Below are 14650 nucleotides of genomic sequence, written 5' to 3' on the forward strand. Positions count from 1 at the left end.
ATTTATATATATATCCACTCTGTTACCCGGCTCAGTGATCTCAGTTTCTTTACTCTTATATGTTTGTAAATTGTACATTTTTTGCTTTAAAAATGATTGAATTATGTTGTTTTTATCCTCCGGTTAAGGTTTTTATGCCTTTAGTAAATCTGTATGCAATATTTTTAGAATTATCAACAATTTTATAAATATATTTATATATATATCCACTCTGTTACCCGGCTCAGTGATCTCAGTTTCTTTACTCTTATATGTTTGTAAATTGTACATTTTTTGCTTTAAAAATGATTGAATTATGTTGTTTTTATCCTTCGGTTAAGGTTTTTACGCCTTTAGTAAATCTGTATGCAATATAATTAGAATTATCAACAATTTTAAAGTTGTTTAAGTGCCGCTAAGCCTAATAATTTTTTTGATGGCGGCCATTGCTTGTTTACATTTGAAACAGCAGGATGGTGGATTTGTGCCAATCTAGAGAAACTTAGCTTCGCAATAACAAATATAACACCTTCATTTATTATTGCGAATTAAATCATGCTTAATCTTTCCTGGAATTTTTTCGAGGAAATAAGTGTTTAAGATTTACTTCGTAATTTTTAATATAGATATTTTGAGCTTTATGTATTTTTGCCTTCTCGCGAAGTGAGAACTGAATTAATTGAATGAGAAATACTCAATCGTCTTTGAAAAAACTGTTTCTTTTTTGTTTTGTTTGCTTAATTTCTTTTATACATCGTTCTAGCTTTATTATAGTATTTGAATAGAACATGTGGCAACGATTCGATAATTCTATTCTTTAAATGATATAAATGTTGTGCATTATGAGTTATAATATGAACGAAATACATAAGTTAACTGTTATATAATTATTGGATTATATAACAGTTAACTTAGTTTCCGTTATATAATTATTATATAAGTTAACTGTTATATAATTATTAATACTGTTTAGTTAATCTAGCGCCAGAGTGTCGCTATGGTAAACAAATACTAGAGTGAATTTTAAAGAATGCAGTTATTCTATTGTGGTTTATGCGCTGTCGGCGAAGTAGATTTAATTCAATCCAATAAGTTTAAATGAAATGCAAGAAAAATGCGTATAATTTAATATTCCGTACAAAGAAGTCATGTGGTGTACACATCAGATTTTTTTAATTAATTAAAACCTCTTTTTCTTTAAAAAAAGTTTTTTTCTCGCATTTTCAATATGCAGTACGTACAGTAATTAATTAAAGTGTACGTAGACCCTTTCTTCGGAACAAAAATCCAGTTATTCGAATTTTGGATTATCTGAATTTCTGGTCTTGTCCCAATTGATTCGAATAATTTTAATTCTACTATATTTGGAACTACCTTTGTTATTTAACTGAAGAACGTGTGGGAAATAAGCGAATATAGTAGAAATATCCGAAAACCATTATCGAAAAAAAATTAAAATCTGTGCCAATCGAAGCTGAAAATAAAATTCATGGCGTGATTAATGAGCAGGCTGACAGAAAAACAATACAATTTTTTTTCTTTGCTCAGCCGCATCACGTTCTTTGTTTACATAAGTCCGAGAAAATAAATCTGACTTCTAAAATTATTTATTTGCAAGCCTTTGACTCGCTGATTTACTTGGGCTGTGATTACTTGACCTATGAAGTGAATGTCGCAAGTACTTGTACAGAATTATGTTCTGGTTTTTAAAATGATATTTACTTTAATAAGCAAATATTCGTGCGTACCAGTTGGAGAACCGCGCGTGGTAATCTTTCGCAAAAATGTACTGACGCAAACCTAAACATTACAAACACAATGTAAGTAAACATTTGGAAATTTAAGTCAATAGAATATGCGTCGTTTAAAAGTGGCTACTTAAGAACTTTTAATAAATTAATCGTTCGCTAAAAGATTCAATCCAGATACGAACTTTGCTTGAAGGCTTAAACTTTGGATCATTAGACATGAATCAAAAACACACTAGATCACCCAAGCCAATCAACTTCTATTAGTTCCTGAAGATAATAAAGCAACAAAGTTTCCTTCATTTGATGATGTAACTTAACATTTTCGCTAACAACGTCTGAAGATAAGCAAAATATAATTTCACTTTCTAATCCCATGAAACGAATGCTTCATATCTCGAAGAATTTGCTCTTGGAATATTACTGCATTGAATCTTAAAAGAAAAATATATTCTAAGGCCTTCAAGAAAACAAGTCTTGAAATTTGTACGCTGTTCAACAAATACTAACTGAAGAATTAAACTGAATGAGATCAGTCTCTACTTAGACTGCTGTGTTTCTTCGTAATCGGTAACTTGTCTGCCAAGATTTGAAAACAGAAACGAACATTTTTCAAGTTTTAACAATACTGGTAAACCTCAAGTCAATTAGACATTCTTCAAAGTTAAAGCAGAATTTCTTCTGTGTTGAATCCTAAATACATTTAACTCATTTGTTAATAACTGTGACAAATATACGGATAAATAACGCACAAGTTTTGGTTTTCGGTTAAGATACTTTAAGGTCCTTTTTTATTTGTCTGAAACAAAAACAAAAGAATGGTGAGAAAGCAGAAGGAAGACTTCACAAAGTATATGACATCTGTGCTTCAGAATTCTATGCTAACTGGCATTCCTCAAATAGCAACCGCCGGGAACATCCCCAAGAGGGTATTGCGAGCTTTAGTCTTCATATTATGCCTGGTGGGGTTTATCTATCAATCTTTGATCTTCTTGTACATGTACTGGGAATACGAGACGGTCATAGATGTCCAAGTGTCGTCTCCCGAGGTGATAGAAGCTCCTTCAATGACGATATGCACTTTACATGGGTAAGTAAGTATTTCTGCAAAGTGTTTGCTTACGTACATGTATTGTGTATTCTATTATAAATACTTTGGACAAGCTTTCCGAAATGTTAGTAATGTCATCATTCTGGAAGCTGCATTCTCCTCAGGAGTCATTATTAGTAAAATACCAGTAACTGTTAATTCGTCGAATCTTCGGATTATGGTAACTTGTCGATTTTTTGGTGACCAACCCTGCTACAGCAATCTGTTAGTTTTTTTTTTTTTTTTTTTTTTTTTGGACGCCATTTTGTTTTCAGTAAGTAAAGGCATTTTTTTTTTTTTACTCAAAATTTTTTCCAACAATCTGCTAGCCGAATTACGCTTATGCTAGAACTTTTATCAAACAAAAGTGCTTAATCATGACAAAGATTAGGTGCAAAATTGGGAGAAAATGTAGAATCGCAAACTGCTTGCCGCGTTTTTAAGAATTGCACATACACGGTATACATGTACACGTCGATCTATTTTCACTTAAAAAAAATCATCCCAGAATTGCGGAAAAATGGCATTGCGCTCACTCTTGACTTTATCTATGTACACATCGACCTATTTTCGCCTAAAAAGTCAAAGAAAATTGACAAAAATCCAATTCTTCTTGAAAATCTCAGGACACTGCCTAAGCAGAAACAACCGTGGATAATATTATAATGTTTCAAAAGTTCAGAACTTAAAGCAGATAACCAGAATAACGCTTAGTGCCTTGCAGTTAACAATATGTAAAAACTGTTATTAGTTTATAATATTCAACCTTGTTACTCTGGAGTCTTCCCCGCCGTGATGGTATATAATTCCGTTTGGTTCATGTCTGTGGTCGGAAGCCATCATAGCAGTGCACTCACTCACTCACTCACTCACTCTTGTAAAAAGCGCCAAACAAATAAGTGGGCGATTCAGCACTTTAGCAGCGAAATTGTTTCTAAGTGCTTATTAGCTAAAAATCCTATGGGAATTTTCCGGAAAATGTTACATTACATGTCTCATGATTTCTCATTTCTCTGAGACAAAATAATCTGTGATTCGAACTGTGTACTTCTCAGATTATTGCTAAAGTCCTACCTAGTAACCTTTATCGCCTTACCAAAATGCTGCCAAACTACCTGTTACCATATTCCAAAGATTAGCCGTTAATTCATACGAGTAACAGTTACCAGTACTATCCATACGAGTAACAGTTACCAGTACTATTCATACCTGTAACTGTTACTGCTGTTAATTCATACTGAATTAACTGTTACTGCTATGTTAATGAAAGGACTATTTCCCATGAAGCAGTCACCCACGAGCCCACGAAGCAGTCACCTATCCAATTTCAAACACCGTATACATCTTCATATATCGGATCTGTATGATATGATCTGTATGATATGGTAGGACACAGCCTGACCCTCCTGGCAGACTTTACGTCGCCCTATGGCCTTTTTGCGAGCTGCGCCAGAGCAAGCTAGAAACAACATCTTCAAACAAACAGACAAAGAACATAACTAAAAAACAAAGCTAAAATCCCTACTGCAAGTTTATCATGATTAATCTTCTCCTTTATTTTTCTGGCAAATTTTTTCAGTCTTTTAAAAATCATTTAAAATATATATATTAAAAACATTATTTTTCTTAAACTCGTTTCTGATATCAGTAAAATATTTACATGTCTCCACATGATGCTCCGCAGTGCCCGGTTCTTTACAGATATTACAGAGATTACTTATTACAGATACACTTTTATCTTGATACATTTTATCTTGTAATTTAAACAAGATAAAGTGTAATTTAAACAAGATAAAAATTACAGATATTACTTTATCTTGTAATTTAAACCTTTTAAAATAGAAAGGAAAACGGCCATGACCTGTAATGATTTGGTTAACGTCAATTGTCTGAATTACATAAACCTTTTTTAAGTTTAACAAATTTCATATAACCTTTATTTCGATTAGACATTTCCCATTCCTCTCTCCATTTATCACAAATATAATTTTTCATAAGAGTCACAGCTTTCCTTGTTGATCCCTGTACATCAATATAAATAACAAGCATTAATACATCGGTAATTGCCTCCTTGGCCAGAGCTTCCGCCCTCTCATTTCCAAAATCTGTATATTAGTTGAGAGAATCTCGTATGTAACGACAGCATTCTATAGAATGACTAATAAAGGTAATAAAACTTCGTGATAATATTTAATAACTTATTTTTATACCTTGAAAACTTATACGCTATTTGTATGAAAACTCTTTCGGCATGCCAAATGTAAAAAATTATAAATTAAAGACACTAGTAAATCACAAAAAGTACCATTGAATTGGCATTTAAAAAGGAGAAAAATCCACTTCGATGTACTCCACCTCGAGTTATTTATGCATTGTATTTAATGTATTGTATTATTGTATTAGAACCAAATCAAACGATTAATTCAGAAGTTTATAGTGAACAATTTTGTCGTCTAAACTCAGAATGGATCAAAAAACGCCCACGATGGGTGAATATCAAGAAAGCGTTGCTTCATCGTGATAACGCTAGACCGCATACGGCTCGAACAACGCTGCAAAAAAATGAGTGAATTTAATTGGGAGCTTTTGCCACATCCTGCTTACTCCCCAGATATTGCCTCAAGTGATTTTCACTTATTTCGTGCCTTACAAAATTTTTTACTGGGAGAAAACTTAAATTCTAAACAGGATGTACACAATGAACTTTCAAGTTTTTTTTGCATCAAAACCAGAGTCTTTCTACAGCAATGGCCTAAAAAAGCTGCCGATAAGATGGCGAGACATTGTAGATAATGGAGAAAAATATATCATTGATTGAAACGTTAAATTGTGTTTTTTTATTTTATTTAAAAATTTACCAAAAAATGCTCACGAATTTATGGACTGACCCAATATGTGTGTGTATACGCATATACATCCATACACACGTGCATACATACACACATTTCTGAATCCGACCCCGTTAATAGAACAGTATCAATTGTTTTTGGAATATGGAGATCTTATTAACGGAATATTATAAAATTTGCTTTCTAGAAAACAATGGTACAAAAGAAAACAAGCTTCAATATTGGCACGTATGAAACTTACAATTTTCTGTATTCATTCTATTCTCATTCACTTCTATTTGAACGAAAACTATTTGTACTTTAATAAATTGTTTGCACTGTTACCTGATTATGACACTGAGGTAATAAAACTTCGTGATAATATTAATAACTTATTTTTAAACCTTGAAAACTTATACGCTATTTGTATGAAAACTCTTTCGGCATACCAAATGTAAATTATAAATTAAAGACACTGGTAAATCACAAAAGAGTGCCATTGAATTGGCATTTAAAAAAGAGAAAAATCCACTTCGATGTACTTCACCTCGAGTTATTTGCGAATCGATCATTGAAAATTGAAAGTTGTCAAAAATTGGGCATTTTAAAATTAAATATCTCGGTCAGTTTTTGCTCTACTTTGCGTGAGCGCTTTGCGTTTAAATTTATTATGTTGAGGGCAGATGTTTCGAAAATTTAAATTTAAGGACCCAAAAGAATGTCCAGAAACAGTGTTTCTTAAACTACGAGATCCCAAACCGAAATTTTGGGGTCACGAAAATTCCATTCGATAGTTAAATTCAAAGACTTTTAAAGAAATTACATTAACTGACATTAATGAGATTAGACTTATACACTACATAAAATCGATATTAATGAGATTAACTACCTGTTATAAAAAATGCAAAGCTATCGTGGCGATTCAAAGCTAAAACTTGAATTTTCACAAAAATCCTTGATGAATTCTAGATCGGAGTTAAAGCTAAATTTCTCACTATTTCTGAAATGGCATTAAATGTTCTTCTCTCATTCAGCACTACATATTTTTATGAAACAACTTTTTCAGCTTTGACGCTAATTAAAACCAAATGTCGTTCAATGTTGAAACACGCTGAAGTAACTTTATGCCAGCAGTATCAAATATCGCATCGACGTTTAATTTGTTACGCAGCAGAAAGCGAGCATATCTGTCTCATTAAAATTTCTTAGTTTTTGTTTGCTAAAAATAAGTCTAAAAATACTTTTTATATGTATATTGTTTACCAAAGAAGTAAATTATATACGGGAGGATATTTATTTTTAATCTTTATTTTGCATTTAATATCTGAGGTCGAGAAAAAATTCTCAGTGATAAAAAAGGGGTCACGAGTGAAAGAGGTTTAAGAAGCGAGTGAAAAAGGTTTAAAACGTTAGATTTCTTAAATTTTACAGTACTGATGTCTTTAAATTTAAATTTGTCAAAGCATAAATCTTTACTTCGGTTAAAACATTTTTGTAACACAAAGTATGCGTCTACGACCGACGGTTGTGATAATATGAAGGACGTTTATGGACACGGTGTGTGCATAAGTGCATAAAACAGTTGGAAAAACATCTTTATATCTAATAAGGTGTCCATGATTTCTGAAAGACGATTTATATTAAAAATAGTAATAAATTCTGGATACTTTTCCGTTTTGCTGGCGAAGGCGATAAAGTCGCCAATAATGGTACAATTGGCGCCAAACGGAATATCCTCGCTGGTACCAGTCGTACATTATTGGTACAACCTTTTACGCCTCATTTTCAAAACAAGTCGCCGCCATTTCTTATCAGATTCTCTTTCAATAGTGGCATACAATTACATAGCATTTTTACCAGATAGTTCAATTTTATGGCCTAAGGCCATTCGCGGTAATTAAGTCAATTAGGATGCAATCACACCGCTCACCCGAAGGCGAAATTATAGAAAAGGGAAAGGGTTAAATTTATCATTTCTAATGAGAATGCACTAAAGAAGTATAGCACTGCTGTTTTACATAATTTCTGAGTAAGCTAGTCGTAGGAATTGAAATAATTCTTGCATTTAAATTTGTATTCCAAATTAAAATTTAACTTGAAATTAGTGTAGATAATTGCTTAGAGAAATATATTCTTGTAGCGTAGTTTACGTGATACGAGATCACTTGGGGTCACGTGATACGAATTGGCAAATCAGGATGTTGAACCATAAAAACATAGTAAATTCTTAAGGGGACTACGCCTTAAAACCCATAAGATGTTCGAATAGGTGACTGTTGCAAGCAATGGGATAACTTATTTATTTTAAAAGGAATTACTACCAAATTTTTACAGCTGACTACATAATATAGCTGCTTTCTGAAATAGTCATCAGAAAGTTTGTGTTGGCACAAATATTTTTATAATTTAATCCGCTTTGTGACAACATTTTTCGTCATGTTTCCAACTTGCGCGCAGTTTAAAACATTCTGTTTCAAAATTTAATTCCATGTTTAATATATAGCTTTATAACATTTGGAAACTACTGTAAACCTAAAATTCTAAAAATTTCATGTTAAATTTTTATTTTATTTTGAGTTGAGTTTATAAAATGTATTTTATTAAAAATTTTTTTAATGTTTTCGTCCATAAAATTTTTCAATATTAAAATATTCATCAGATTGTTGGTTCAGTTAGAAAATAGTGCCCATATAAAGAATTCCATCAAATTTTAAGCATGTACCATTTAGCCATTTTTAAAATATCATGCGCGCAAGGTGGAAACATGGCGAAATATTTTGTCACAAAGAGGATGAAATTAGAAAAACATTTGTGGCAACACAAACTTTCTGGTTACTAGTTTCCAAAGCAGCTATATTATGTTGTCAGCTGTAAAAAGTTGGAAGTAATTGCTTTTAAAATAAATAAAATATCCCAATTTTTGCAACAGTCACATATTCGAAGATCATGAGGGGTTTAAGGTGTACGAGTCCCCTTAAATAAATGTCTTTTTACAAATTTATTGTCGTTATTTATTGGCTTTTTACAAAATTTTAAACGCTATTAAAATGTTTATGCCTTCAAAATAAAAAATTCTTAGAACTAACATTTGTTAACATTTTTTTATGTGCATACTGTATGTTGTCGCCAATAAAGTCTGCTTGCCGAGATTTGAGCCGGTGAAACGGAAAAGTCCCAAATTCTGTGTTCGAATAAATGGGTAAATCTAAAACCCATGGTACAGAAGGCTGTGACTTTTACTAACAAAAATGTGTTACTATGTTGTAATGCTAAAAGTAAAACAAGAATCTCTTTCAATTTACCACGACGGCAGCGTATCGGATGTTTAATCAAGAAGCTTATTCATGGCAAAAGCACTTGTTTCATATTAACTTCTCTTTTCAGAGTCCAGTTATCGAGAATATGCTCTGACGAAAAGTACAAAAAGAAGTGTACCCTGTTAAAAGATGATGAGTACATAAAGTGGTGCGAATGTGCTCCTAGATACTGCGAGGACCCCGACGAGGACGATGACGTTATTGAACTTAAACTCATGAACATATCGGTAAGAATGGATTTCTTTTCGTGGTTAAGACTTTCATTACATGTTAAAGCTAATGCATAACCAAACTGCAATTATATGTTGGTTATAATAGTTTAATAGATAATTCATCATAAAATCAATTTTAAATCATGTCCTTGGGGAGTGGATGTAATGGAAGAAACTGCAGTAAAATTACTGCAGAAATATAGCAGTTTGTCTCAAAAATTACCTAATACGAATAATTGCTTTGAATCTATTCTTGAAACAGCGATTTACACAATTTTTCTACCAAAATGGAAATGTGTAGGGCAAAGGAAAAGAAAACATTAAAAAAATGCTTGTAAATAAATTTACTAATTGATATTTGAGGCAGATTAAATATGCAAAGTATACTATAATAATTAACCCACTAAGTACAAAATTCTTTTCTCTCAATTTGCATTTATTTCTGGGTGTCCAGACTGTACAGACACTGTAAATTGGAATATTAATGGAATCTGCCATGAACGCTAAATGGGGATCTACATTCAAGTAGCCTTTACCGGAAAATAAAATTCACATAATTGGTATATAGGTAATAAATATATTCTAAAACCATTAGAGAACACGGAATATATTCTAAAACCATTAGAGAACACAGGAGTTGGAAGTGATATACATAATAATATATATCGCGTTTTGGAAACGTTGAAATCTTGAAAAATTTTACTTCTGCTCACAAATAATACTTTCCTGTTCACTCATTTAACTACTACTCAACAACTCGTGCAAAAGTTTGAGAAAAGTTTAAACAACAATTTAAAAAGGTAATCGTTCTTTCCAACCTAATTAGAGTTACCAAATTTCTGCTACCAAGAGAAATCCCCATAAGAGGATAATAGCAGTTAACAGACTAAGGAATAATAATATATAGTAATATACATGTATGCAATTCAAACATGGGTACTATTCGGTTTCGAGGGCCCTAAAAAAATTGCAACGAAAATGTAAGCGCAAAAGCGCGCCAAATCTAGCGTACGCGATGATTTCAGATTGCGTAAGTTTATATAGTTCTATATTTTTTAAGACGCCAGTGAAATACTAGTGTAATTTTTAAATCCTTTTTTGATTTTAAATCCTTTTTTGATATCCTAAGGATTTAAAAATTTGGGAATTGCCCATGACGAAAAGTCGGCAATAGAATTTTGGGTAAAGTGCAGAATCACCCACTGTTTGACGCGTTCTTAAGAATTGCACATACTCGGTATCCATGTGCACATCGACCTATTTTTACTTTAAAAAAAATCCCAGAATTGCACAAAAATGGCACTGCGCACACCCTTGACTTTATCTATGTACACATCGACCTATTTTCACTTAAGTAAAAGAAGGTTTCTTTTACTTTCACTTAAAAGTAAAAGAAAATTGACAAAAATCCGGTTGTTTTTAAACCTTGTAAAAAGCGGCAAACAAATAAGTGGGCGATTCTGCACTTTACCAAGAATGTTTTCAAAGAAAAGTCATCATTCATTATAGAAAATTACGTTTGAACAACCAACGAGATGAAAGTATGCTTTAGGGATAACTCGGTAGCGAAATAGCGATGTAGGCATCCATTCAGTTATGTTTAGCAATTTTGATATAAATTATAATAATGATCTGAAATACGTATTTACTCTTATGCTTCCATTCAGTCATGTTTAGCCTTTTTCATATAAATTATAATAATCAAAAAGTATTGGTTTAATCCTAGTATCCGGTGCACACGGGATTTGGCTACTTTTGGCGACTTTATGATGAGCAGTAAAAACGCGACATATACGATGAGTAGTAAACAGGTCATTCAAAGAATATATATGGCTATACATAGTATGTACTATATATATAGTGTATAGTATATATATAGACGTTCTTTGGATCATTTTTGGTGTTGGCGATAATTTTCAAAATCGCGCCAAGGCTGCACCGTATACTAGGATTTTACCAAAGTATTACATGAAATTAACCCTTCATCTAAATTAAAACAATAATCTTTTAGATAGTTATTTACTATTATACTTCCTTTCTTGCGTTAGGGTTGCCGCAATTATTTTTGGCAGCACTGGCATCAACAATATTTTGGCGATTTTTTACGGTCCTCAAAACGGAATAGTGCCTTTTTTTATATAAGCATATTTAATAAAAATAGCTAATAGGTTGTGCAAATGGCAAAATATATTTATTTTTAATATTTATATTGGGAAATTAAAAAATAATCATTGTAAAATCATAATAGCGATGGTACTTAAGATTTTCAGTTTTTATTTAGATAGTACGCATTAGTCGAAAGGTTGAATACCGCTGGCCTAAATCTTTTTAATATTCGCAATTCTTTTCTCTAATTTATTACGTACATCTGTAAATACGCTTTCTTTTAAATCTTCACTCACTTCCGTAAAATGGTTCTCAGATTCACAGTCCATTAGCAACTAGACAATTAGAACAATGAAAAACAATTTCCTCACTATTCACTTATTTTTAGAAAAATAATTATGTATGTTCAAAAGGTAAAACTTACCTTATTCTTCTTTATGGTGGGCCACTGAAGACGTTACTGAATTTCTCCTAATTTATGAATTCAAACACACGGCCTTCTGTAAAGGAACACATTCAATCACAAAAATTGAACAATAGAAGAATCCGCGTCGTCGCGTCTAGCTTGCAAAGCTACAAGCTATATACCAGCTTGGTTACTACATGTAGCGATGCAGGGACAGTGATCCAAGTCAATCCTAGAGACAAGATATAATGCATAAAATACAAATATTTCTCATAAACTGGAAGACTATATACACAATATGTACAACCATTTGTTTCGCATTAAATGAGTGATGAGGATGAAATCAAAATTCTGCTGGGTGTACTCCAACTTCGCTAATGAAAATCTCCCCCGGGTCGAGCTATAGTCCAACTGCGCCAATGAAAATTTCTTCCCCCTGCTGCCTACAGGGTTACAATTTAACTTTTCGAAGCCAATTGTAGCCAAGAGGAAAATAAAAATAGATAAATAGAATTACATATCACAAGAACAAGTACAAACTATCTAACAAGCAGGCTAGTTGGTGAAATTTGTAAATATAATATTGATGTCTAAATATTAAATTTTCAGATTAATGTTTATTGCAAATAATTCTAATATGTTTAGTTAATCATTAAATAACTTGCTATTAATTTGACTTAAAACAAAACAAATTATCGGAACTATCTAAGGTTCGAAAGAGAACTTTCCAAGTAGGACAAAACCTGAGAGTAAATAACTTGAAACTATTCTCTTTCATTCGATTCTACGAGTAACATCCGATCGAACTGCCAGTGTTCAACGACTTTACCGCTCCGCCACTGGTTGGCCTACATGTAGATAGTCATGAACTTCTTTATTTCTTACTACAGCTTGACATTTGATGAGGTTTCGCTTCCAGTAAAGTGGGTAGCCGTGGAGAAAAAATATTGAAAATTATCTTCAGCGTGAATATTAAATGTCGATCAGTCGATCGGGTTCTTTTTCTATTAATTTTCAACCGTGAAAAAAAGCTTTCACATACTCTGCATTGCCAAGCAAAGCGATTATTTTTAACTTTGAAGTTCGTAACTGAGTGTATTTGTTTCATGACAAGTGCTAATAAAAGTTTATGAAATCTGTACCTACAATTTTTTATTACGATTTATAACACATTGTAAATTAATTATCTCAATTTCTTGTTCGTTTTTAATAAAGGGGGAAATAATGTAAAGTTGGACTTCAAAAAACTAAAACTTTGAAATCATTGCTACACCGTATTTGCAACCAAATACACTGGTTATCATAAATTAAGGAAAAATCACAAAAATCACGATTACTGAAAAAGATACATGTAGAGTTTTATGAAACTTACCCACAATATACAACACTAGTAAGGTATCAAATAACATAAAAAGAAATTACCAAACAATTATGGTAATATAGAAATTAGCACATGACTAAAATAAAGAAATCGATGATGTCAGTTTGCTATAGTAAAAGTACCTTCAATATGGAATATAATCGCCTCTACAAGCAATACAGTACATTCAGCGATGTGTGATGCTTTCAATTATGCGGTCTATCAGTTCCATAGGAGGCGACAGCCATTGATCTTGCAAAGTATTTGCAAGCGCGGCAAGGGTCTAAGGGGGCGGATTGAGAGCAGCTAGACGTCTCCCTAAAGCATCCCAAACGTGCTCGATAGGATTCAAGTCCGGGGATCGAGCTGGCCACTCCATGCGCATAATTGTTTCCTGTTGAAGATAATCATATACGATGCGAGCCCTGTGTGGTCTTGCATTGTCGTCCTGTAACAGGAAAGCATCAACTATTGCCCCGGCATATGGGCGCACATAAGCATCAAGGATGTCATCTCTATAAACATGAGCATTCACGGTTTCCCTTGGAAAAACATGGAGGTCTGTGCGTCCACCCAAAGAGATGCCACCCCAAACACAGACACTGCCTCTTCCGTATGCATCTCTTTCACGGATATTTGACAGATGATAACGTGTTCCAGGTTCTCTCCATATCAAATAACGCCTATTATCGCTTTCTAGACTAAACCTGGACTCATTCGTAAAGAGAATAGACCTCCATTTCTCAGGCGTCCAGTGGACATATTGTCGTGCCCACTGCAAACGGTTGTTTGCAGTGGGCAACGCAAATGGTTGTTCGCCTCGCATACAGACCATCTTCGTGAAGCCTTCTACGCACAGTTGACGCTGACACCATCTTTCCGGTGGCTGCAGGAAGGAAAGATCTAAGAAGAGTCGGAGTAGCGGTTCTATTCCTGAGTGCACATAATGACAAATATCGGTCACCGGCGCTCGTCGTAGCAGTTGACCGTCCTTGGCTGAACCTCCTAGGAGCCGAATCTGTGATTTGAAATTGCCTCCAAAGTCTATGAACCACAGAAGGACTCACATTTAGCCATCTGGCCACTTCTGTTTGACTTTGTCCTGCCTATCGTAGTTCTGCAGGCAAATGATGCCTGGAGATCATTGTTACGAATTGGCTATCTCAGATTTCCGATGTCATGTGGGCTTGCTCTCAAACATGAACTCTTATGCTCCTCTCAGATGACGTATTCCGAGTGCATCGTCACTAATTTGCATATGGGAGTTTTACTCGTCTACTCTTACTTGGCAACATATTCATATTTTACACGGTTTGGCTTATTTTTGAGGGAGTTATCGCTATTTTTGTGATTCTTCCTTAATTTATGATAACCAGTGTAACCTTTTCTTCACGTATTATTTTCACTACTCCATTTAAATCGAATTTATTTTAATATAATCATAACTTCGGAGAGAATTAAACAAAGGGAATTTGATTTAAAACTTATAGCTGATAAGTGTTGCCACGTTATTTTTAAACAAAAAAAAAGTATAAGTAATATACAATAACTCGAATAAAATATAATTTTACTCGAGTTTTGAAATATGGTGAAATTGAAGCTTT

The 14650-nt window shown here is 33.1% G+C and overlaps 1 protein-coding gene across 1 annotated transcript in view; it reads left to right on the top strand.

Moving 5' to 3' along the window:
- The first annotated feature begins 1891 nt into the window (after positions 1-1891).
- LOC118191892 (degenerin deg-1-like) overlaps positions 1892-14650 on the top strand; it is a 63406-nt gene continuing 50647 nt past the window's right edge. The window contains exons 1-2 of the mRNA XM_085821229.1: positions 1892-2817; positions 9030-9189. Of these exons, the coding sequence (XP_085677355.1) occupies positions 2546-2817; positions 9030-9189 (432 nt within the window). The 5' untranslated portion in view covers positions 1892-2545. The remainder of the gene's footprint in view (positions 2818-9029; positions 9190-14650) is intronic.

The sequence above is a fragment of the Stegodyphus dumicola genome, chromosome 7 (assembly GCF_044657685.1).
Source record: "Stegodyphus dumicola isolate Sdum_Otavi_A_Nest chromosome 7, ASM4465768v1".
Taxonomy (NCBI): domain Eukaryota; kingdom Metazoa; phylum Arthropoda; class Arachnida; order Araneae; family Eresidae; genus Stegodyphus; species Stegodyphus dumicola.